General features: G+C 65.2%; 3 protein-coding genes across 7 annotated transcripts in view; 2 read left to right on the forward strand and 1 right to left on the reverse strand.

The window, feature by feature from the left end:
* Window positions 1–7,418, forward strand: part of STK11 (serine/threonine kinase 11) — a 43,955-nt gene extending 36,537 nt beyond the window's left edge. For all 3 annotated transcript variants that reach the window (XM_074565507.1, XM_074565504.1, XM_074565506.1), the window contains one exon: window positions 7,198–7,418. In XM_074565507.1, coding sequence (XP_074421608.1) covers window positions 7,198–7,406 — 209 coding nt within the window. In that variant the 3' untranslated portion in view covers window positions 7,407–7,418. The remainder of the gene's footprint in view (window positions 1–7,197) is intronic.
* Window positions 7,419–9,620: 2,202 nt separating this feature from the next.
* On the reverse strand, window positions 9,621–18,288 carry CBARP (CACN subunit beta associated regulatory protein). Of its 3 annotated transcripts, none has more exons than XM_074565498.1 (10): window positions 18,180–18,288; window positions 15,845–15,916; window positions 15,049–15,194; window positions 14,853–14,914; window positions 14,322–14,487; window positions 14,052–14,226; window positions 13,716–13,868; window positions 13,170–13,377; window positions 12,847–13,030; window positions 9,621–12,418 (listed from the first exon to the last, which is right to left on the reverse strand). In XM_074565498.1, exons 2-10 carry the CDS (start codon window positions 15,890–15,892, stop codon window positions 11,227–11,229), a joined length of 2,334 nt encoding a protein of 777 aa, XP_074421599.1. In that variant the 5' UTR covers window positions 15,893–15,916; window positions 18,180–18,288; the 3' UTR covers window positions 9,621–11,226. The 3 variants fall into 3 exon arrangements, with proteins under 3 accessions (XP_074421599.1, XP_074421601.1, XP_074421600.1); XM_074565500.1 differs by having other exon boundaries at window positions 13,170–13,281; window positions 18,180–18,287; XM_074565499.1 differs by lacking the exon at window positions 18,180–18,288 and having other exon boundaries at window positions 15,845–16,163.
* Window positions 18,289–18,532: 244 nt separating this feature from the next.
* ATP5F1D (ATP synthase F1 subunit delta) lies at window positions 18,533–22,031 on the forward strand. The gene is made up of 5 exons (XM_074565514.1): window positions 18,533–18,758; window positions 19,646–19,799; window positions 20,253–20,341; window positions 20,871–20,998; window positions 21,902–22,031. Exons 1-4 carry the CDS (start codon window positions 18,615–18,617, stop codon window positions 20,994–20,996), a joined length of 513 nt encoding a protein of 170 aa, XP_074421615.1. The 5' UTR covers window positions 18,533–18,614; the 3' UTR covers window positions 20,997–20,998; window positions 21,902–22,031.
* Window positions 22,032–24,062: the final 2,031 nt, after the last annotated feature.

Genomic DNA, 24,062 nt, shown 5'->3' on the forward strand with positions numbered 1-24,062 from the left:
CTTCCTGGTTAGGCAGAAATCGCTTTTTTGATGCGTTGTCATGGGAGAACGAGGTGTCAGGCCTTGAATTGTGATAAGCTTCAAATTGTGCCCAACGCCCAAAATTTCTCTGGGGGGAACGACTTGAAACAAGATGGGCTTCCCCAGGCAGTGCCTTCCGAGGGGAGAAGGGAGAGGCTACGCCAGCGCTCTGTGCCGAGCTGTGTGGCATCCCTGGGGACCGGTCCCCAACAGGGTGGCCGTTCAGATGTTCAACCAAAGGGATGCGTAGGTGGGTCGGAGGTGGAGCCTGCCAAGATGAAGGGAGTCTCATCAAAGCGAAATAGATTTATTTCCAAGTGCTGATTCACTGGTGATGGTGGGGTAATTTATAACCTTTTCTAATAGAACTAATGTCCCGGTGCCAGCTGGGTGACCTGCAGAGCTCTGTCCTTTGCTCTCTTCTTACATCCTGCAGACTTGTGCTAGAGTCTGACCAGGGCCAGGCCTTTCCTCACAGCTTAGTGGAGGCTTTTAAAAAGCAGAGATCCTCTTAAAAATGCGAGTGACTCGCTGAAGCACGTACTTGATTGCTGGGGCCTTTCTAAGTAGAGAAGAGGACTTGCCAGGTGCTTTCCCCGTTGTCAGAGGTTGGCCATCTTCCTCTGCAAGAGCCCTCGCCGGGAACAGCCCGTGCGTAAGTGCCTGAGATGACATTCTGCAGAAATGCTGGGGCTGGAAGCAGCGTCACGCCGTGAGGCCTGAGCGCAACGATGAGACTGCCAGGCTTGAAATCCATAACCAGCATCACTTATGCCTCTTCCTGATTTTACATTGTCCTTTCTGAGCTGGTTTCAAGAGGCAGAAGGAAGGTATGGTTGGGCTGCGTGTGCCCGTAAGCGCTCGGAGGGCCAGCCATGTGAGCCGGTAACCTCCGGGAGAGTAGATCTGTTGCTCTTAGGACTTGACTGTCTTGCAGCCAACCCGAGAGCCCACAGGACAGTCTGTTGCTGCTCCCTCGGTGCCAGTCTGGAGGATGAGCGTGTGCGTGTCTCTAACGGTGCTCTCTTGCTTCCCTCTGCGTTCCCAGCTGCGGAGGAGGAGGCTGAGGCAGGGCTTAGAGGAGAGAGCGGAGCACTGAGCGGTCGTGACGAGCTGTTTGGAGAGGAAGCCATGCCCCCATCGGCCACGGGTACAGAAGAGGAGCGTGAAGCTTAGCCTAGACCCCAAAGCCAGTGAGTGCCCGCTTGGGCTTCCCATGGCCTGAGCTAATGGGAGCTCCAGCAGTGGCTGGAGGGTGCAGGATCATCTCCCTGCTCCCCCCAAGCTTCAGCAGGATCCCGCCTATCTCCAGGACAGTTGTATTATTTCAAAAGCAGATAGCTGCTTTGTGCAAGGGAATCACTCTTTAGGTTTTGGCTTTGTATTTTGAAGCAAAGGCTAGCTGGTGGGGCGCAGCGCGCTGCAGAGGAAGACGGTTTGTGACTGCCTTCGGGGTGGGTTACTCAGCACGTGAAATCCAGCCCGTTCCTGCAGACCTGCCCCATGAGGGATGCTGTACAGAAGATTCATTCCTGTCCTCGCTTAAGCTAAAATGTTTTGTTTCTTTTTAACTTTTCCAGTAGTGATTAGCCTGCGTTCCTGCCTGGTTTATGCACTTCAGTGCGATTAAAACGCATCAGCTTAGGCAGGCTTACAGCATTAGGGAGTGGTGGTGTGTCCAGCAGGACGGAGCTGTCTGTCCTGGTGGCTGCTGAGGGTCTCTGACTTGCCGCACGGCCGCTGGGTGTTGCACGTTATCGTCTTGTGTTTGGAAAACCACAGTGCTCTGCCCTTCCTCTGCAGAGCAGAGTGTGCGAGAGCCTCTTCCCAGCTGGGTGAGGGCTGGCGCTGAGCCCTTGCACCGAGTGGGTGAAGGATTGTGCCCACATGTGTACGCCTTTGCTGTCCCCATGTCGGCTCCCGGGCCACCTCCTGCCGCGGGGGCTGCGGCCATGTCCCACGGGCAGCGATACGGCCCCCTGCGTGCCCAGAAGCCCGGCCGCAGCCTGTCCGTGCTCTCCCAGCAGCCGTGTCTGAGCCGGAGGTACCCCCGTGCGCAGGCAGGTGACTCCGATAGCGGGAGATCATCTCCAGAGTGCTAATATCAGCTATTATACACTCCTAATGCAAACAGCGGTATTTAAACCCAAATAAGAGCTGTCATGTCAGAAGATGACAGGCAAATTACTGGAAGATTTTTTTAAGTTTTCGTGTGTAATTTGTGCTGTTTCAGAGGGATTAGAGACCTAAAGGTCAATTGTGGTCCCATAGATCTTCACTTCCCCCGTTACAGTTAGCCAGGGTGGGTGGGCTGGGCGTGATTTTGGTTTGACTTAACTGGTGAATGGTTATGGGTTTTAACTGTTCAGTTATTTCAAGAGTTATTGCTTAATTGCTTAGGGAGGTAATGAAATAAAGCGTTGTTTCCAACCAGTCTGAATGTCCTCTTCCCAGCACTTGGGTGTTAAGCTTTTGTAGTGTTGGTGACCGAGTTGGATGCGGCCGCGAAGGGTGGATTCTTTGGGGGTATCAGACACAGCCAGATGTGGGCTAGAGCTCAGGAAGCCCCTGGGGAACCATCCGGGGAACCATCCGGAGCAGGAGGAGGATTTCGTGGTGCTGGATGTTCTGGTGCTGCTCCTGAGCAGCTGTCGCCGTAGGCAGGGCCCTGCCTTAGGTAGGTCGTCGAGTCTGAACACGTGTGGCTCTCTACCACCCTTGATTTGGGAACGTATTTGAGCATGGAACAAATTCTTCTCCCTCGGACAAATCACCTCTGGCTTGGCTTGCCCTAGAAAGTATAGTCCCATGTGCCCCCGAACCTGTCAGGGACAGATCTGGTTTGGACTGAAGCGCTGAACAGCGGAGAATTGGGGAGAAAGGCTGGAGAATCCTCGACTTTACCCTACAACTTCTGATCAGGCTGTTCCCAGGACTTGTAGAGAACCCTTAAAATAAGGCTGTTAACAAAAAGAAGGGTAAGGGGGGGCTGGTGAGACGGGATCCGGGGGTGCAGTTCACAGGTTCACTGTTTGGGATGGACAGAGATCCTTCACCAGAAGTGCAGCGCTCCCAATCGGCTCCCGGGAGGAGCGGGGTGAGGAGGGAGCCCGGCCTGGGCTCCCCTACCTTTGGGTGGCATTGGCGAAGGCAGGGGGCCAGCTGGCACAGAGAATAAACTTTTACCTTTTGGGGTTTTGGTTTTTTGGTTTTTTTAACCGAGTTCTTCCTGCAGGATCCTTTTGAACTTGCTCAGCTCCGTGTGAGTGTTAGGTTTCTAACGGTGACGCCATATTTAAATAAAAACTTTTTTTAAAAACAAAAAAAAAACCCCAACCCAACCTGAAATGAGTGATGAATTCAGTTGTGGCTCTGCTGGGCAGCGAGAGCAGGAGTACGAGTGACTCATAGGTGGGAGTGGGTGTGCAGTTTGGGAGGGGAAGAGGGGGAACCTCATTAAATCTTGCCTTCTTCAGAGGACGAAGGGGCTTGGAGAATGGGCTTTTCATTTTTAAAGGGTTATTTAAAGATTGATGCAGCTCTGTGGAGAGCTTTAAATGTTACGTGCCCCTGGTTCAATCGGTGTTAAACACCTCATGCGAGGGAAGCGCTGAGGAGAGAGAATAACTAGCATGGAGCACGTGATGCAGCATCCTCTCCCCGAGCGCAGCATCCTCTCCCTAAAGCATCCTCTCCCCGAGCGCAGCATCCTCTCCCTAAAGCATCCTCTCCCCGAGCGCAGCATCCTCTCCCGGAGCCGCTGCCTCCTGATCGGAGAGAGGCAGCATATGTAAGGAATGGCTGTGAGCATCTTCTTGCTTTTGTGCTGCCTTTCACATTTAGAAGGCTGCGCTCTGCTTTTTTTTTTTTTTTTGCTTTTTTTTTTTGCTTTTTTTTCCCTCCCCTACCATTAACCCCTTCCTCCGCTGCAGCCCCAATCCTCCCGCAGAGGCAAACGGCTGCGTAGCCAGATGCTGGGTCTTTGTTTCGCTCTGAGCCTGGAAAATAAAGGCAGGATCGGAGTCTTTAAGTAATGCCCGGTGCTCGACAAGGTGCGTTTCCAGCCGCAAATCATGTTACGCGGGTTTGTGTCTGACGAACACGGCAATTCAAAAAAGCTCTTCACGGGTTTATTTTGCAGCCTTTTTTTGTGCCTGAATGAGCTGGATGGAGCCATTAAGAAATGTGAGAGGTGGCAAGGACGGACGCGCACGTTCTCAGTGCCTCTCCCAGCCCTCCTTTTATTTATTTTATTTTTAGCGCCGCGCAGCCGGTAGCGGTAAGGTAGGAGACGGCTGTTCGAACAGACACAGCACTGGGTCACTGGCTTCCGCGTGGGCAGGCAGTTGCCAAGACTTCATCCCGTGTTGAATTTTTATTTTCATTAATTTGGACGTCAGCAACTGTCATTGGTGAAGGGAGGTAAAATTAGCTTGCGATTCACCCTCCCTCCTTGGTATCCGTAATAGGCTCCTGGGACTGTGCTTTTGAAGCAGGGTGGGAGGGGGAGGAGGGAAGAGTCACACAAAAGACAAATGAACTGTTTGGATATAATTTTTTTTATTCCCTCCCCCCCCAGTCAGAAATGTTAATTGCCTTGGCCTGAGTTCCGCTGAGGGAGGGGAAGGAGAAGTTGCCCGGTTTTGCTCTGGATGTGGTTATTTGAGGCTCTGCAGCCGCGCGGTTGGGATGCAGGGAGCGGAGGGAAAGCCCTGACCGCTGGAGGTGGAATGGCCGGGCTGCTCTCAGGCAACCCCCTGACCCACAGCGAGTCAGGGGGACCCCCTGTTCCCTGGAGGAGCTCTGGGGCCGTCATGTCCCCCTCTCCTGGAGGGCCGCTGCTAGAGCTTGGCTGCCCCAAGCCCTTCCTGGCGCATCCCTCGTAGGGGGTCAGAAGCCGATCCGTGGGTAGCGGGTCCCTAAGGGCACAGCCGGGTGCAGCGTTGCTGCCTCGTGCTCCTGGGCCAGGCGTGGAGGTGGTGACAGCCCTCCGAGGCCCCCCCATCCCGGCGGTGAGCTGTGCGAGGAGCTGGCTCTGCTTCTGGGGAGGCTCAAGGCTGCACGGCCTCCCCCCGCGGCGCGGTGGCTGCCATCGGCTCTGGCAGGGGTGGGCTGGGGTGCGCCAAGCCAGCAGCCGTCCCCGGCGGGTCCGTCCTTGTCCCTTCCCGGGGCAAGGCGGCAGCGCTCAGGTCGGCGGCACCAAGCCGGTAACCGGGAGCGGTGTCAAGACTTGGTGGAGCCATCAGGGAGGGGCAGCTCCCCAGCAGGTCCGAGGGGGAATCGATTGCACTGATAACCCAGAATTACCCTACGACAGGCGCATCCATCCTGCCCTCCCTCTCCCGCTGCTCCTGGGCCCCCAGCCCCTGGCAGAGCAGCAGCATCTCACCCCAGGGGTCGGCTCTGGCGTGGCCAAACCACAGCACCAGACGGTGCTCCCGGGCTCTGACCGGCCTGAAAAACTGCCCGCTTTGATCTATAGATCAATCGCCTGGGTAATTTCTCAAGGTAATTCCAGCTCTGCAGCTAACCCTGCTGTTAAGGGGAGAACTCCGCTCCCTGGTCAGCCCCCTGCATCTCTGGTGCTCACAGCCAGGCCATGGAGGCGCTCAATCTGCTGCCCCATTCCCAGGGATGTGGGTTTGCTCTGGGTGCTCCCCACCGGGGAGGCTTCGCCCGAGCCCGTTCCCGCCGGGCAGAGGGGCTGGGGGCTGCGCGGGGGCCGGGCTCCTGCCGCCTTCGCTGCTTCGGGTCTCAGCGAGTCTCATCCCTCTCCCCAGCATCACTCCTTCAGGGAGAGGAAAGTGGGCGCTGAAGGCGATGTTGTCCGAACAAGGTGATCTCCGTGTCCTTTGGTTTTCCCAAAGGACTCCTCACCCATGGAGGGAGCTGCCGGGCGCCCTGCAGGAGCCGTGCGGGGATGGAGGACCCGCTGCCGCAGCGGTACCCGGGAAGGATGCAGCACGGCGGAGGAGAACGCAGGGTCCGAGGTGGACCCCCGCTGTTCTCCAGAGGGGAAGCAGCTCTCCCCCTGCCCCCAGCCCTGTGTGTAGCCCCCTCCTCCCCGCGCTCGGCAGCGGTGGGGTGATCATTGGCGCAAGTACAGAGGGATGACGTGCCGTTCGGCCTTGGCAGAGAAAGGATTGAGCATCCTTTAAAGAAAATTATACATAATCGTCTTACAGCCTTCGCTTCCACTCAAACCTCTGAGTCATAACTGAAGGGCCCTGGAGCGTGACGTTCCTGCTGGAAGGAAATTGCCTCGGCTGGATCCGGTGGGGGGGAGCCGGGAACCTGACGAATCCTCTCATCAGCCCTGCGTTGGGCTGGGGGATGCGCCGCGTTATTGATGGGAACGTCTGCGGCGGTGTCACCCCCGTCCTGGCCAGGGCTGCGCTGGGGGTCTGTCGTCACTCCCCAGTTGAGGGGCTGTCACCGAGCCCCGGCCAGCCATGGCATGGCAGCGGGCAGATCCTCTGGAAATGGCTCTTCATCTGCTGTGCTGAGTCACACTGAGCTGGGAGGGGAGAGGGGCTGATTGGAAACCATTCTCCCATCTGGCTGTCCCCTGTAGGGGACGGTGGCACGGCTGAGCTGCTGCCCGAGTGGGCAGCGTCCCTGGCCAGACGTGGCCGTGGGTGACGCAGCCCCTTCCCCTGCGCTGTGAAAGCAGCCGGCCCTTCGCTCTGCGAACACGTGGAACCCCCTGGGTACTCCGCCATGGGGCTGGGACCCGCACCCTCCGCCAGGGAAGGAGGGAGGAGGAGGAGTGACTTCCTCCACTGCTGCCCCTCTGCTCCCTGCTGCCGGGGGTCCACGGTGGGCACGGGGAGGCGGGGGCACGCTGTTCCCAAGGACCGGGCTGGCCGCGTCCGTGGTTCTCCCTCGTACCTTCGGCTTTTCTCGCCTGCGCTGGGGACGTCAGCTGCTGTGTGCTGGAGAAATGGGGGGGGGGGAAACCAGTCCTCGGTGGGAGCGGGAAGGGGGGGGGGTGCAGCCTCGGGCTCCCAGCCTCACGCATCTTCCCCCCGGCTTTGTGCTGCCACTCGAAGGCGCAGAAACGGGCTCCCTGGGGAGCAGCGTGCGTTCGGGGCGAGGGGAAGGGCTGCTGCGGGGCGGGGGGGCTGCCGCGGGGCCGCTGCCCTCCTCTGCCTCACCGTCGCCGTTGCCTTGCAGGACAGGTGCCTGAGGAGGAGGCAGGGCAGAACGGGCAGAGCCGCGCCAAGGGGCTGCCCAAGGCCGTCTGCATGAACGGGACGGAGTCGGGACAGCTGAGCACCAAATCCAAGGCGGAGCGGCGGGCGAGCGCCTCTTCCAACCCCTCCCGCAAGGCCTGCTCTGCCAGCAGCAAGATCCGCAAGCTCTCCACCTGCAAGCAGCAGTGAGGCGGGAGCCCCCCCACCCCCACCCCCCCAGCTTTGCACAGGTACGTGGGCAGCCCCGTCCCCGCGCTGGGGGGGGCCACCCTGGTGACACCTGGGGGTTTTGGGGGGACATCTGAGCCAGCCCCGGCTGTGGGCAGCGGGAGGGAGCCAGAAGGGGTGTTGCGTAGTCCTGGCGCGGAGAGGTCTGGGGGCCGAGCGTCCCCCTGTGCGTGTCCCTGGCACCCAGAGCCTGGATGCCCAGCGGTCTTGGGGGCGCAGAGCCCAGTGGGGACCCCCCCCGCCATGCTCCCCTTGCTCCGCTGCCTGTGTGCCTCTGCTCTCAAGCTCCTGCTGCATGAGGAGAGAGCTGCTGTCACCATCCTTTCCCTGCCCTGGGCTGGGGTCAGGCTGGGTGGTGACAGCCCCTCTCCCTGCCACCCACCTCCCCGTCCCCCCCGGCTTTCTCCCCTGCTCTGCTCCCTGCTGCTCCCAACCGGGGGGAGCACGAAGCCCCCAGCGCGCGGAGGAGCTGGGCTGCAGCAGGATGCTGGATGCTTCCAGCTCTGTCCCTGAGCGGGGACCTCCCCCTGGTCCAGGAGGTGGCCGTGTCACTGGTGGCCAAGCCGCGGCCGTGCGCGAGCCCCTTCCTCCCCTCGGGGATGCTGAGCCCCCTCCCTGCTTCCCTCTCCTCCTTCCGGCTCCTTCCTCCTCGCTCCGCAGCCCCTTCGTCCCCTTCTTCCCACCCCTCATTCATAACTGAGCCAGCAGTGACTCATGCTCGCTGCTCATCCGCCCCCGGCCTCACGCTCGCGCTCGTCACACCGCCGCTCGCTCGCTGGGACTCAGCCTCTGTTATCAGTTTGGATCACGACCAGCTTTGTGGTGTGAAAAAAAAAAAAAAAAAAGAAAAAAAAAAAAAAAAGCCAGAAATAAAAGCCTGTTCCTCCCCCCTGCAGCTGTCAGCCCCGCGCTCAGCCCCTGTGGCAGCTTTCATCTTTAATTCATGGCCGGGAGTGAGTCACCTGCGCTGGGGAGTTACGGGGTGGGCAAAGCAAATCCCTGGGATCTGGGTCTCCCCCGGGGATCCGCTGCTGCTTCGCCCCTTCCCGCGCGGGTCCCCGGGGTGGGGGCTCGGCGGCAGCACCCCCGGCCCTTTCGGGAAGGGGAAGGTCGGGTTGGAAATCGCCCGCTCTTGCGCTGACACACCCCCCCCCCCCCCTCCTTGCTTTTATCAGCACCTTGAAACCTCGGAGGTGAGACCGCGCTCCCCTCTCCGGGCATGAGCCCCGTTCCCTGCCCGCGGTCTCCCCTTGGGATTTCACTCCCCGGGGGCAGGTCTGGTGTTACCCGGACGAAGTGGGGTGAGACACCCCCCCCACCCTCACCATCCTGGGGACGGCGGGGGGACCCCAGGCCCCCTCCCTCCCATCCGCACGGCGCTGTCAGGGAGACCCGGAGCAAGGAGGGACCTGCCCGTGGCCGCCCCAGGAGCAGTGCAGGGGCTTGCACCCCCCCTTGGCACCAGCCTGTGCCCCCCCCCTTTAACCCCCCTCCTCTCTGCTCTCCCGCAAACAGCGTCCCGGGGCCCGGGCCAGCCTGCGTCCCCCATCTTCGCCCCATCTCTGCCTCTCTCCTGGGACTCGGACTGTGCTTGAGATCCAAAAAGAAACCAGAGGAAACCAACCAAGGAACCTGCCCCCCCCGCCCCTCCCCGCGGCCCCCGCTCCGGCCAGCACCGGGACCCCCCCGCCGCCGGGGGCCGGGACCCCACTCACCACCTCGGCAGATGAAATCTCCGCCCGCGAAGATGCTGCCCTTCCTCCCCAATCACTCTTTGCCAATCAAGACACTGATTCTGTTTTTAATTTTGCGATGGGAAGGGGCCGGGGCCGGGGCGGGGGGGGGGTTGAGCGGGGCCGGGGTGCGGTGGGATACCCCCCCCCTCCCCGCCGGGCCCCCCCTGGCTGTGTAGAAGTCGTGCAAAGCCATTGCCGTGCACTTTATGTTTTAGACTACTGTTATATATTATATATTTTCCTCTTTTTTTTTTTTGTTTGTTTTTTTTTGTTTATATTTGCGGTATATTTAGAGATTCCTACACATCGTGATGTGTTTAAAATAAACCAGATGAGGAAAAAAAAAAAAAAAAACCACAACAAAAAAAAAACCAAAAAAAAAAAACAAACAGGTATTAAGACAAAGCAAAACTCTATTAAACCTGCATGCTGTAAAAGGGCTCGGAAAAGGGAATGGGTGCGTTCGTCGTCTTTTTCTTTTCTTTTTTTTTTTTCCCCTTTTTTTTTTTTTTTTTTTAAAATAAAAAACAAAATAAAGTGAAAACAGCGAGGTGGGTTTCATGTCCTTCCTCCCGCAGGCTGCGGGCTGGGTCTCCCGGGGGTTACGCTCCTCCGGGTGGGTGCGGGACACCCCGCTCCCCCAACCCCCCCCCGACCCTCGGCAAACCCAGCTCACGGGGGGCGATGCCGGAACAGGATCGGGCCCCTGCTCTCCCCCTGGCTCCCGGGTTGGGGGGGGGACGACACCGTCCCCGGGCGCGGGGTGGGGAGGCGGCGGGGGGGATGTGGAAGGTAAGACGCAAGCTCAGAAAAGTCACAGTTGGTTTTTGGGTTGTTTTTTTTTTTTTTCTTTTTTTTGTTTTTTTTTTTTTTTTTTCTCCTTTTGTTTATAGACTTAAAAACGTACTTGGTGCTTTGGACAGAGATTTGCAGAGGGAAGGAGCGACCCGGCCTCTGTTCTCGCATGCAATGGGGGGTGCTGAGAGGGGTGCGGGGGCCCTCAGCTGAGCCCCCCCCCCCCCTCCAACCTGCCCCGCTGCCCAGTCTCCCAGGTAACGCGTCTGGGGCTTTTCCCCCCCCCCCCCATTCCTTTGAAACACAAATAAAAACCCAATAAAAAGCGACCCCCTCCCCTGGAGCAGCAGCATCCACCTCTGTAAAAATCAATAAATATCCTCTGAACGCCTCGAGCCCCCCGGGGGGCGGGGGGGGGGGGACGGGGATGGACAACACGGAGCACTGGCGGGGGGGTCACCCACGGCACATGCTGGCCCGACCCCACGCTCTGCCCTCGCCCCACACCCCCGGGCAGAGGGGACAACGCCGGGGACAGGCGACGAGCAGCCCCCACCCCAACAGCGGGTATTTACAGGGGGGGGCCCCACAGCTCGCCCGTGCCCCCGAGGGGGACGTAGGAGCCCCTCCAGCATCCTCCAGTCCCTGGCCCCCGCTTCCAGTTTAGCTCCCAGGCTCCCTGCAGCGCCGGGGGGTTCGTGGGCACGAGGAGGTGACTCCCCCTCCCCAAATAACTATGTGTGTCCCCCCCCCAGGGGGACGCCCAGCTCCGGTCCCGTCCTGGCGCGGCCGTTCCCCGGCGGACGGGAGGCATTATTGCTTGTGAGAAACCGGAGCGAGCGGGGAGAGCGCGTCTGCTACACGGCTCTGCCGGGGGGGGGGGGGGGGCAAGATTGGCCTTGGCTGGGTTTGGGGGGTTTATTAGCAAAGTCCTTGGCCAAGGCTCTGCTCCATCTCTGCCCCCTGACCCCCCCGGGCACCCCCGGCCCGGACCCTCCACCGCTGCCTGGCACCTCGCTCCTGGGAGCGAGGGGGCTTGGCCACCCTACGCTACTGGGCCCCCCCCGCGGTGGCCAGGGGGGGATACGGCCAGGGGACCCCACATTCCCATCCTGGCCTTCCCGTGCCGGGGCCACCCTTCCCGCGGCGCCCCGGGCTGCTCCCCACGCCGGCAGCAGGAGGGGACGGAGCCCCGGTGGGAGCCGAGCCCCCCCCACCCCGTGCCGGGGTCTCTCCCCCTCACACTGGGCCTAGACAGGGCTGTGGTCGGGGGGGGCATCGCTGGCCGCCACGGCCACCGTGCGCTCCGTGCTCTCTCCCGCTTTCCGCAAGTGGCCGTAGAGCCGCTCCTCCAGCCCGCCGGCGATCTTGTCCATCAGCTCCGAGCCGGAGCCCAGCCCCAGGCACCTCCCGGGGCCGGGGCAGTCGTCGTCCCCGGGGGGCTCGGAGCCAGCCTTGGGCTCGGAGGCCGCCTCTCCGGGCTCCTCCACGATCACCTGGATCTCAGGATCGGGCAGCGCCGGGGCTGGGGGGACCCCCTCGGCCGCCTCGGCCGCCTCCTCGTCGCCGGCGCTGACGATGCGGGGCAGGGGGCTGTGGAAGCGGGCGTCCAGGGGGTAGTTGGCGCTGTCGCCGCGGCGCAGCGGGGTGCGGTGCCGCTCCAGGGCCGGGTAGCGCACGCCGGGGTCGCTGTACTGCTTGGCGTGCTGCCACTGCTTGCGGAGGTGGGTGCGGGAGCGGTGCTTCCCCCGCAGCGGCGACTCGTCGAACTGGGGGTCGTGGCGCACGAAGGCGTTGAACAGGGCGTCCGTCTTCTCGTCGATGCTGTAGTCCCGACGGGGCAGCGCATCCCGCCCCGGGAACATCTGCCCGTACGGGGACCAGGCCAGGGGGCTGTGGGGATGGGGGGGGCCCCCACCCGCTGCACCCCGGGCCATGCTCCCCTCTTCCTCCTCTTCCTCCTCCTCCTCCTCTTCTTCCTCCTCCTCCTCTTCCTCTGGCTCCCGGCCCTCGAAGCTCTCGAAGATGGTGCCTTTCCGCCCCGCGCTGGTGAAGCAAATGCGCTTCTCGGAGGCCGTCTGGTCCTTGGGGGGCCCCTCCTCGCCCCCCCGGCTGGGCGCCTCGATGGAGGCATAGCCACTGTCCATCTGCAGCAGCTTGCGAGTGCCGGGCTCCGACTCCTCGGGCTTGGGCCGACCCCAGAGCTTCTCCTCGGGGCCTTCGGCCTCGTCCAGGGAGGAGGAGGGGCAGGGGGCCATGCCGCCGGCGGAGGAGACGCTGTCGCCGCCGTCACTGCGCACCGAGTCCTGGTCGTTGCTCCGCTCGGAGGAGGCGTAGAGCTCCAGCGAGGCGCGCAGGCTCCAGATGTCGTGGTAGGCGCTGGGCTGCTCCGGGACACCGGCCTCGCCGGGGCTGCCCGCGCCCCCCTCGCCCGGCTCTAGCCTGCGGGCACCACCCCGGGGTCACGGCGGGGACGGGGACATCACGGCGGGGACGGGGATGGGGACGGGGACAGGGATGTCACGGCAGGGATGGGGATGGGGACAGGGATGTCACGGCGGGGACGTCCCAGCGGGGACGGGGATGGGGACAGGGATGGGGATGGAGACAACCCGGCCAGCAGCAGGCAGGGGAGGGGACAACCCGGCTCCCCCCCGGGCTTCAGGGCAGTGCCACGGTGCCACACCGTCCCCCACGCTGTCCCCCCCACCCTGCCCACCCCCCCAGCCACCCTCTCCCCCACCAGCCCCCCCCCCGGACCCCGCTGCCCCACCAAAGCCGCAGGAAGGGGGGAGCCCCCCATGCACAGGGCAGCCCGGGGTCCTTCGGTGCCTTCCCCGTCCCCGTCCCCTCTATCTACTGAAAAATACCTGCCGAGAGAGGGTGGGGGGCTGGGGGGGGAGGGCAGGAAGGGCCCCCCCGCGGGGTGGAAGGCCACGTCGTCCGTGCGGGCGATGTACTGGATGATGTCGGTCTGGTGAGGGTCCCGGTCCTCCTGGTCCATGCTCTCGCTGGCCGCCCGCTGCCGCTGGAACTGCCGCCGCTTGGGGGACCCTGGGGTGGTGGCGGGGGAAGCAGGACAGAGCTGGGGACACGGGCGCATCCCGGCGTGGCGAGACATCCCCCCCCCTCCCCGCCCTTCCCCCCACGCACCCCTGCGGCCCCCCCCGCTGCCCCCTGCGCCGGCTCCCACCTCTGGTGTCCAGGCTGGACGCCCGCTGGGTGCTCTCCAGCTTCCACTTCTTGATCCTGAAGTAGGGGCTGGCCCCGTCCAGGCTGGCGTGGCGGCGCAGGCGGGTGAAGAACTGCAGGACCGTGCCCTGAGCGGGGGCCGGGGGGGGCTCCCCGGCACCGGCACTGCCCACCCCAGCCGCCTTCCCGCTCCTGGGGGCTGCTGCGAACTGGGGGTGGGGTGGGGAGGGGGGGGGAGCAGGGAGAGGGGGGTGAGTGCCCCAGCTCGGCTCCTTTGTCCCGCTCCTGCCACGCTCGGCTGCAGCAGATGCACAAATGGCCCCTGGGGCAGGGGATGGGGCGGGAGGGGGGGGGCAGAGCTGGATGCCCACGTTTGGATGCTTCCCAGAGTCCTGGTATGGATTGGGGAGGGGGGGGGACCATCTCTGTGCCAGGGGATCGGGGCAGGGATAGGATCCCTGGGGCTGCCAGGGCTGGAGACCCCCCCCTTCCCTTTCTCCCTTCTTCCCCCCTTCTTGCCCCCCCCCACCCCGGCCCCGGCACTCACCGAGGGGCCCTCCCCGGAGTCGGAGGAGGCGGAGGGGCTGGCCTCGGCGAAGCTGGTGTCCACGGTGGAGTTGTAGGTGTCCCCGGGCAGGGCAGAGCTGGGGCACACGGCGTGGCTGGGGAGCGCCGGCCGGGGCAGGGCCCCCCCGGGGGGCTGCAAGGCAAAGCGCGCTCAGGGGGCTTTGCGCCAGCCTCCGGGACCAGGAGGGGCCCCCCAGCACCCCAAGACCTCCCGTCCCCGCATCCAGCGGCGCCCTGAGACCCCCCCCCACCCCAGATCCAGCGGTGCCTCCCTGGGGGGCTGCAGGATGCCTGGACCCCCCCTGTGTCCCCCCACCTGGAAGATGGCGAGGCCGGGCTTGGGCGGGGGCAGGCGGGGGGTCATGGCCAGGCTGTTCTCGCTGGACTCGCACTCGTGGATGGTGACGATCTTGAGGGCGGGCGGCGGGAGGTGCAGGTGGGTCAGGCGGGCGTTCTTCAGGTGGTGGAAGTCCCCCTCCGTCAGCGTGTACCTGCCGGGCACGCAGGGTTAGGAGGGGCGTCCCCAGCCCCCCCTGACCACCCCCCCCACCCCCCCCACACACACAAGCACAGCCCAGAGCTTCACCTCCTCCCCTTCTCCTGGGTCTTCTTGCCCTGGTCGAAGAGCGCGGCCTCGTTGAAGGAGACGCGGCGGGCGGTGGAGGAGCTGGAGGACAGGAACCGCTCGCTCTCCGCATCCCGGTAGCTGGAGGAGGACAGGCACTCGGGGTCCTCCACTTTGATGGTGATATCTGTGGAGAAATGGGGGGGGTTGGGGGGGGGGGGGTGTCAGCAACCCGGGTACCCCCACGGCACGTGCCGGCTTCCCCAGCTGAGACCTGGCAAACTTGCTGCACCGAGGGCCGCGATGCCAGCCCGGCGGTCCCTGCTCCCGGCCACCCTGCAGCCGGAGCACCGCTGGGATGGGTGATGGAGGATGCAGGGAGGGAGCGGCCACCCCTGCCCCAGCGCTGGGGGCTGCACCGGGGAGAGGGGAGGGCCCAGGAGCTGCTTTACCCCCCCACCCTGGGGAGCTGGGGGTGATGCTGGGGGTGCAACTGGTGTTACTGGTGGGCAATCGTCAGGTGGGCACCCCTGGCCCCGCCGTGGCACTCACCCTGGGCTGGCTGCGAGTCATCCAGGTAGGTGGTGTTGGTTTTCTCGGGGTCATCGCTGGCTCTGCGGGGGCGGGGGGGGCCAGAGGGTCAGCGGTGCCCCCTGCCAGCCCCCCCATCCCCTTGCCCCGGTCACCTTCGCGGTGCCACACACCCCGGGGGCCAGCAGCGTCACTTGTCCCCGCGGCCCGTCCCCACCTGGAGTGCCGGCGGTCGGCCTCGCAGCAGCGGCGGCAGATGATCAGGATGCCGGAGAGCAGGACCAGGGTGCCCCCGATGAAGATGGAGAGCAGGGCGAGGAGCAGCACGTACCCATCCTGGGGGGACACCTCGCCGGGCACCGCCTGCACCGGGCGGCAGGGGCTGAGCTGCTGTTGCCGGGGGGGGGGAAACACGGCCCGGCCCCCACCCCTGCCTCACCCGGGGGGGGTGCCGGGGAGCCCCCTCCCGCTCCGAGGCTGACGCCGAGCGCTGCTCCCCAGAGACGCTGGCGCTCCCCCGCCACCCCCGGGCCTGCTGCCGGCTCTGGGGACCTGCCTTCACCACGGCAACCGCAGCCGTGGAGGGGGGGGGCAGAGCCGCCAGTGGCCCCCACGCCCAGCGGCAACGGGGACGGGACCCCAGCCCTGGGGGGGTCGGTGCTCGCACCCCCCGGCTGTGGGAGTGGAACTGATCCGGCAGCAGCACCCAGCCCGCCCCCCCCCCCCCGCCCCAGCACCCAGAGCATCTCGGGGGGGGGGGGTTGCGGAGCATCCTGGGGGGCTGTGCAGGGCACAGAGAGGTGTCGCCCACCCCCGGGGCTGGCGGAGCGGAGTGGGGGACAGCGGCGGGGCTGGGTGGCTGCTGCCGTCCCCACCCGGGCGCAGACCCCAGCCCCACGGCACCCCACACCTCCCAGGCACTGCCCCACGGCGGGATGCGGATCCCCACCCTCCCCCGGGAGCCTGGGGACGGCAGCGTGGGCAGGGGGGGGCAGGAGCAGGCAGGGGCTCACCGTAGCGCTCTCCGTCGCGTTGTCCCAGGGTGTCGGGTCATCGCTCATGGTCCGTCCCGGCCCGAGCTCGTCCTGAAGCAGGGGGGCGGTGTGTGACAGAGGGAGGCACCGGATCGGGGCGGGGGGGCCGGGCCGGGGGCGGCGGCGGCAGCTCCTGCCCGGCCCCGGGCCCTGCCCGGCACCGCGGTGCGGAGCTGCCGGGAGGGACCGGGAGGGGAGGGACCGGGATGGAGAGATGGAGGGAGGGACCGGGATGGAGGGATGGACCGGGGTGGAGGGATGGAGGGGGGGATGGAGGGACCGGGATGGAGGGATGGAGGGAGGGACCGGGATGGAGGGAGGGAGGGAGGGATGGAGGGAGGGACCGGGATGGAGGGATGGAGGGAGGGATGGAGGAACGGAGGGAAGGAGGGGCGGGAGGTGCGGTCAGGAGGGATGGAGGGAAGCGGGGGGGGGGACACGGAGGGATGGGGAGGCAGGTGGGCACAAGGAGGCAGGACCGCTGCCCCTCCGCGGGGAGCCCCCGAGCCCCCCCGGGCACGGGTGGGACAGGCACTGCCCCCGCCCCCGAGCTGGCCCGGGGGGGGCTGGCCCTGCCCCGGGGTCCCACCAGGCTCGAAGGGAAAGGGGTGACATCGCGCTGCCCCAGCACTGCCGTCCCCAGGGAGCCACGGGGCCGAAAGGCAGCCCCCAGGGACCGCTACCGGAGGGGCCGGGGCTGCGGGGGGTCTGGGCTGGGGACACCTGGGGAGGGGAGGGTGGCAGATGGCCCCCCCACACCTTGTGTGAACGGAGCTGGCGTGGGTGTCGCGGGAGCGTGGCGGGTGATGCTTCTGAGTCAGCCCCACAGCAGCTCCGTCACCGGACTGTCCCCACACCGGAGGGGACACGGCCTCGGCTGGTGGCGGGGCTGCTGGGGGGGCCACGGGTGATGGCGAAGGGCCGAGCTGTCGGCCAGGGAACAGACGGACGGACGGACAGACGGATGGATGGATGGATGCCTCCACACCCCCATCACAGCATCAACCCCGCGGCCTCCGGGCACCCCCTGAGACCCCCGCGCCGCCCCAGGAGGGCCCTTCCCGGGGGTGCCAAGCTCCGGCTCCTGCTGCCGCTCCGTCTGTCCCCGTCCCTGTGTCCCGGGGCTGGGCTGGGGTGGGCGATGCTGGTGTCGGGGGGGGGGGGGGGGGGGAGGAGAGCCCCCGGAGAAGGGGGGCGGGGGGGGCCGGGCAGGGGTGGGCGTTGCAGCAGCTCAGAAACTGCTCCAAATCAGGTCAGCGAAAAATATGAATGGAGCCCGTGGCTGGGTGGGAAAATCCGCTGGCGGGGACAGCCGGGGGGGGGCGGGGGGGGGGTGGTGACCATGTCACAGCCGGTGGCGAGAGCCGGTGATGTCAGCGCCGCACAGGGCTGGGGACAGCCCTGTCAGGGTTTGGGGTACGAGCCCCTTGGGGGGGTATCGGGGTGCTGGGGACCCCCCCGGGCCGGACACACCCCCCGCACCCACCCTCGGGCATCGCTGGGCTGCTGGGGGGGAGCGGGGCAGCGCAGGATGACGCCACACCCCCCCGCGACCCCCAGGGGCAGGCGAAGGGAGGGTCCCCCTCTGGCGCCCCGGGGGGGCTGCGGCCCCACGCGGGACGGGAGCCCTACGGGTGGGATCCCAGTGGGGCACCCCCTGGCCCAAGGAGTTGGGGGGGGGGGGGGGGCACGGGAAGAATGTCCCTCCTGTTCCCCATCATGGAGGAATCCCGTCTCCATGGCGACCCGGCGGGAACAGGACGGCCATTGTCTGGAGGAGGGGGCCGGTCCCCGGGCTGTCCCCGCGGGTGGGGACACGGGGCAGGGACGGGGGCGGAGGGGTGGGGGGGGGTTCGGGGGTCCCCGGTGCTGCCGCGCCCCTGCACGTGCGCGGCCGGGGGGGGCCGGGGCGGGTCTGTCCCCACGCGTGGGTCAGCCCCACGGGCCCCCCACGGGCCGGGGCTGGGCTGGGGGGGCGTGGGGGAACCTGCCCGGCTCCCCCCGGCCCCAGCCCGGCGATGGGGGATGCAGGAAGGGGTGTGGGGCAGGGATGGAGGCTATGGGGCAGGGATGGAGGAAGGGATGTGGGGCAGAGATGGAGGTTATAGGGCGGGGATGCAGGCAGGGATGGAGGCTGTGGGGCAGGGATGGAGGCTGTGGGGCAGGGATGGAGGCTGTGGGGCAGGGATGGAGGCTGTGGGGCAGGGATGCGAGACCCACGCGCGACTCAAGCTGTCGCGATAGCCGCTGTCACGAAGCGGCGAGGCGGGAGGGGAGGGGAGGGGAGAGAAGGAGGAAAGGGCCACACACTCACCTACAACCGGGACCGGGGCTCCATCGCTGCTGCCGCTGCGCTCGGTGCGGCGGGGCGGCCCCGGGATTTATGAATGAACCGGAGCCGCCCCCGCGCGGCGCCGGCGTCACGTGGGGAACAAGGGCTGCCCCCAGCCCCTCCTGCCCCCGCTACCGGTAGCTCGGGGACTGGGGGGGCGGCGGGGCACGGCCGGAGCCGGGCAGGGGGGGGTACCCCCCTGCCCGGCTCCGGCCGTGCCCCGCCACCACCCGGTCCCCATCCCACCGTGAACTACAACTCCCATGCTCCCCCGCGGTACAACCATTACCACGTGACTTCCGCCCCTCCGCCCGCCGCCTCGCGGGACCTGTAGTCGCGGGGCGCGGGGCACGCTGGGAGTTGTAGTCCCGCCCCGCCCCGCCCCTCGCCGCCCGCTCGCCCTTGGCCACCACCGCCATGTTCCGCGCCCGCCGCCTCCTCCTCCTCCTCCGCTCCGCCGCCCGCCCGGCCCTGCCGGTGCCGCCGCCCCGAGCCCGCGGTTATGCCGAAGCCGCCGCCGGGCCGGCCCCCATGGCCTTCACCTTCGCCTCGCCCACGCAGGTAGGCCGCGGGCCCGGCTTGAGGCGGGCCCTGGGGCGGGCGGGACGAGGCCTGCGCTGTGTGTGAGGGACCGGAGAAGGGGAAGCGGTGGGGCTGGGGACGGTTCCCGGGGCTGGGGACGAGCGGCCGGGCTGGGTCAGGAGCGGGGCTGAGCGCGGCGGGGGTGCGCTGCCGTCCCTGCGGCGGCTGCCGGGCCCACACCGTCCCTGACCCCGGCCTTGACCTCGGCCTGACCTCGACCCCCCCCTCCCCGGCCAGTCTCCCCCCATCTCCCACCACCCTCCCTCCCCGTCCCCCACCGAAGCTCTGCCCGGGCTCCCCGGGGGGGTCAGTCTGGCTCTTCCCGGCCCTGCTGTGGCCCTCGGGGCCCGGCCTGGCTCTTGGCCCCGCTGCCGGGTGTGGGGGCATGGCCCGTGTCCACCCCCGAAGCACCGGGGGCTGTGGAGACTGCCGCCAGCCCCGGGCAGGGTGGGCGCTGTGCGGGACGCTGGCGGGGAGGTTGGCGGCGAGGGCTCCCTACGCCCTTCTCGGGCCTCTCCCGGCTGCGCCCTTCGCCTTTCGCCCACTCCCGACTTCGTGTCTCCATGTGCCGCCTCCCTGCCACCGCCGCCGCGCCTCCCAGCGCTTTCCCACTCCCTTTGCCAGGACCCCTCCTGCGGAGCCTGGCCCCGCTCCCGCCCTGGGAAGGTTCAGGCTGTCCCGATCACACCTCGCTGCATGTTGAACCCCGCGACCTGCCAGCTGCTGGGAGCAGGGCTGCGCCCTCGGGGTGGGAGCGGGCTGCCCACCGCATCCCTCGGCTCTCCAGAGTCATGGGAGCCACCTGTCTCCTTCCCCTCCATTCCTGGTGACAGATTGTGCCCATCTGCTCTTCCCTCCCCATCCAGGTGTTTTACAATGGCGCCAACGTGAAGCAGGTGGATGTGCCCACGCTGACCGGCTCCTTCGGTATCCTGGCCTCTCACGTCCCCACGCTGCAGGTCCTCAAACCAGGAGTGGTGACGGTCTATGCTGAGGATGGCACAGCCACCAAGTACTTTGGTAAGTAAAGCAGGGGGAGCTGGAGAGGGAGAAAAATGTGCGCGGGGGATGTTCTCAGGGCTTTCACAAGGGAGGCTCTGCCCATCAAGGTGTGCCCTGGTGCACTTCCAGGGGTTTCTGCCTTCCCCGCCTCGTGGGGGCTGCTGGAGGTCCTGTGGGGCCAGGGATCTGCCCTGGAAGATGGGGCTCAGTGTGAGGCTGTGGTCCGGGGTCAGGTTTTCTTGTTCCTGCTCAAACTCTGGGAGCATCCCCTGCTTTAGTTTCCCTTTTGGTAGGAAACAAGTCCCTGTGGGGCCCGGGAAACGTTATGGGAGGGTGTTGAGGTTTTGTTTTGGCAAAGGGATGGTGGAGATTCTGGGGATCCCCCTGCCTGCGTTTGGAGCCCCCGAGGAGGCCCACCTGGCCGTCCTGCCTGCGCCGCCTGACGCGGCACCCGCTGTTGTGCCTTTGCAGTGAGCAGCGGCTCCGTCACGGTCCACGCGGACTCCACTGTGCAGGTGCTGGCGGAGGAGGCGGTGACGATGGACATGCTGGATCTGGCAGTGAGTACCCCGGTCCCTGGGGCTGGGCTGTGCCCTGCCTCCCTCGGGCAGGCCCCCGGGCTCCCTCGTGGAAGGGATTTGCTCCCTGCCCCTCTGGTGTGGGGTGGTTGTCTCAGGAGCTTCCTGGGGCTGCGGAAAAGCCAGACTAAGGGCTGTGCCCTCACCCTGAGCTTCCCCATCGCCCACTGATCGGGATCAAAGGCTTGGCACTCCTCCTCAGTGAGCTCTCCACGGGCTGTGAGGAGAGGAAGCCGCGCAGTCAACCCTTCTCCAGGCCACTTCCCTCCCCTCGGACAGATGCTGATCTTGCCCCTCCCCACCCCTCTTAGTCTGGGGAACAGCTTTTCCCCAGCAGGGCCTGTTGGTAAGGCGCCGGCTGCCAACACAGCCCTGTAAGCGGGTCTGTGGGGCCCCGTGCACAGGGCCAACGACCGCAGTGGAGGGAGAGGGGTGACTCAAGGGCTGTAGGACAGGTCACCTGTCCCACAGTGGTCTCTCGATGACACGTTCCCTGTGCTCTCGTGTTCAGACTGCAAAATCAAACCTGGAGAAGGCTGTTTCAGAGATGGCTGCAGCGTCTGATGAAGCAGCTAAAGCAGAAGCTCAGATTAAAGTAGAAGCTAATGAAGCCCTTGTAAAAGCCCTGGAGCAATGAAGGTAAGTGTCACCTCAGTCCCGGCTGAGATTTCCAGACCTGCTCTGGAGACGAGCCCCAGCTCCGTGCTGCCCACGGGGAGCTTCCTCGCAGCAGCCGGGCCTGCCCGGGGGTGGGCAGGCGTTTGTGCCTGGTTTTCAGGGAGCGGTGACAGGAGAGCCGGCCCTTTTTTGTGGTCGGGCATCAGCTTTTGGGGTGGTTTGTAGTGGGGGGGGGCCCTGCCCAGAGCCGCCCCAGAGCCACTAGATGGCAGCAGGGCCCGGTGCCGTGACACGGTGATGTGCAGTGACATGATGACACGCTACGGTGCCGCACGGTGCCGCAGGGTTCAGCCTGACGCCGGGACAGGCTGGGAGCCTCCAGTCACTGCTGGGGCCTCGCTGCTGCCTCCAGGTCCCCGCTGGGACTCGGGAGCGGGCTGGATGCCTGGGGCCCCGGAGGGAGAGCGATGCGTGGCCTCTCCTCCCTGTACGCTCCCTTCCACTAAAAACAAACAGCTTCTGTCTCAGGGGAGGCGAGGCCGGGCTGCTTACCTCGTGGCCCCTTTTCCCTCTCCCCTGCTAAGACTGTGCCTCCTCCCTCGTCTTCCCACGTGCTGGCAGTCGGGAGACTTTGCGGCAGCGGGTGCTGTGCCTGGCGGATGAGTCACCGCCAGCCTCTCGGACGGCCCCTGCCTGGAGCAGGCACAGCAGGGCAGCGGCTCCCCCGCTATCTCCCTGATCTCTGGTCCCTCTGCTCTTTGGCCCGGGAGGTCAGGTCTGAGAGAGCCGGTGGCTCTTGTTTACTCCCAGAGCTTTAACAGCCTGAGCCGGGGCCAAGCCCTCGGACCAGAATCCACTGCTCTGCCGAGCTCCCCCAACCCCCCAGCCCCGCGTTAAAACCCGCTCCGCTTCTGTGTGTTGCAGGAATCCCACTGTGGATGTAGAGAAACCCCAGAGTGTCCTACTTGTCCTGGCTTCCCCGATTGTACAGATGGTGCGGGACAAATGGAGGCGGAGAAAACGCTCTGATCAATTAAAAGGAAACGTAATCCCGTCTCGTAGTATGTCGCCTTCTTCTGAGGCAGCAAATTGCTGCTTGTGCTGCCCCGGTGGCTGGGTGCCCGGGGGCAGCCTCCTGCCCCCACGCCGGGGTCTACGGGGTGCAGTGCCTCGGGGAAGGCGTAGCTCCAGCGCTCCCCTGGGCTTCGGCTGGAGATTCCCGTGGGAGATTCACCTACGGGAGGCTTATCAGGCAGATTTTGTAACCCCCTCCCTGTGCTGTCAGCCACCTCCAGCTCCAATAATCCACCTGGACAGCAGGATTACGGCAGCGCGGGAGGAGGCATCCGCGGGGCAGCGCAGGTCTGTACCAGAGGCTTCCTGTCCCGACTCCCCCGCCCCATCCAGCGCTGGTTTTGCCCGGCCTCCCGGCTCCTTTGCTGCAGGAATTCACGTTGGCTGGGCTGTTTCTTCATGGTACTTCTTGCAGCTGGACGGCAGCTGCCCGGGCTTTGACCCCTTCCCCTGCTGCTGCGTTTCCACTGCGCGTGTGGCACGCAGAGCAGGGGAAATCTCCCTCCGCTCCTTGGAGACAGGCTTGGTGCGGAGAGGGAAGCAGATGCCGTCCGTGGTGGGAGTCTTTCCCGAATCCGTGCGTGGCGGGGGTGGCTGATGATGTTGCTCTGCTGAAGTGGCTGCTTGCCTGAAGGCTTGCTAGCCGGCGGCCCCGTCCGAGGAGGCTGCCCTGGCGTCCTCGCAGCCGGGATGAAGCGGGAGGCGGTGGCGCGTCTGCAGCGAGCTCGCGGGTCCCCACGCGCCCGCCGCAATGGCAGCGCCGCTGGGAAGGAGTGGGTTCGAGCGAGGGGCCGGTTCTGCCTGTGCCAGACGCCCGAGGATGCGTGTCTTGCCAACGGCACCATCTGCCAGGCTCCTCGCTCGGTGCCGGCTCCCCCTCCACGCCTCCCCAGAGGCATTTCAGGTTCCCGCTGCTGCGCAAACCTCCCCCCCCTCCGTCCCTCAGCGCGGGCTCGCCGGCCTCCCCAGCTGCTGGCCCCTGGGCGCATGGAGCCGCGGTCCCTCTGCCTTGCTCTAATCCCCTTTTCCCTGCACTATTCCAGCCTGGAAAGGCAAGCTGCCCTGCCTGTGTGGGCAGTTGCCGCAGCAAAGGTCAGCGGACGGCAGGTTTGGCCCACCCCCCACCCCCCCCAAGCCTGCCCTCCCTGCGAGCTGGGCTCCCCACGGCTCCGCAGCCGGAGCGGGGCACGGCTATTTTCGGTGCTGCCACCCAGGATGTAATCTTGGCTGCCTCCTCTTCTTCTCACCGCCACCACCACCACCTCCTCCCCCTCCTCTCGCTCGCTCTGTCTTTCTCTTCCCCCCTTCCACAAGTGATCAAAAATAGTGCCTGTGGTGTTAAATTTCTCACTCTGTAGCTTATTAAAAGCCTCTGAGTGCCTGACGCTGAGCCTATTTGAAGCTCAGCCGACTTCCCAGTTTCTGAGCTGCTCCAATGCCTTTTTCTTCCCTTCCTCTCCTCCCTTTTTGTTTTTTTTTTTTGTTTTTTTTTTTTTTTTAAAGGTCATACGTTGCGCCGTGCATAAGCAAAGCCTCAAAAGTCGGAGCGAGCGCTAATTAAAACGTCTCGGGGAATAACTGGGGATGGACGGCTTCGCTCCCTCTTCCGCTCTCCCTCTCGCTCTCCCCTGTCCCCGGTTTCTATTTGCGGCGTGCGTGTGCCTCTCTCGACACACGCAGCCGCTCTCTTTCCGACGGAAGGTGGCTGGGTGGGTTGGTTGGTTGTTGGTTGGTGGTTTTTTTTTTGGTTTTTGTTTTTTTTTGTTTTTTTTTTTTTCATCTAATGGAAGAGCGTTGGCGAGGCCGGGAAGCTGGGGAAACGGCCAGCTGCTATTTTTAGGATGGGAAAAAAGTGTCTCCGTCAGCGTCCTCTCACCAGCTCTTCCCACTGCCTCCTGCCAGCGCCCGGGGTGGGGGGGGAAAGGGGGGCCAGCGGGGATCCGGCCCTGCCCCCTCGCAGGGTGCCCTTGGCCGGGCTCTCCGCGGCGTGACGCCTGCTGGGACTTGTAGT

The sequence above is a fragment of the Larus michahellis genome, chromosome 23, assembly GCF_964199755.1.
Source record: "Larus michahellis chromosome 23, bLarMic1.1, whole genome shotgun sequence".
NCBI lineage: Eukaryota > Metazoa > Chordata > Aves > Charadriiformes > Laridae > Larus > Larus michahellis.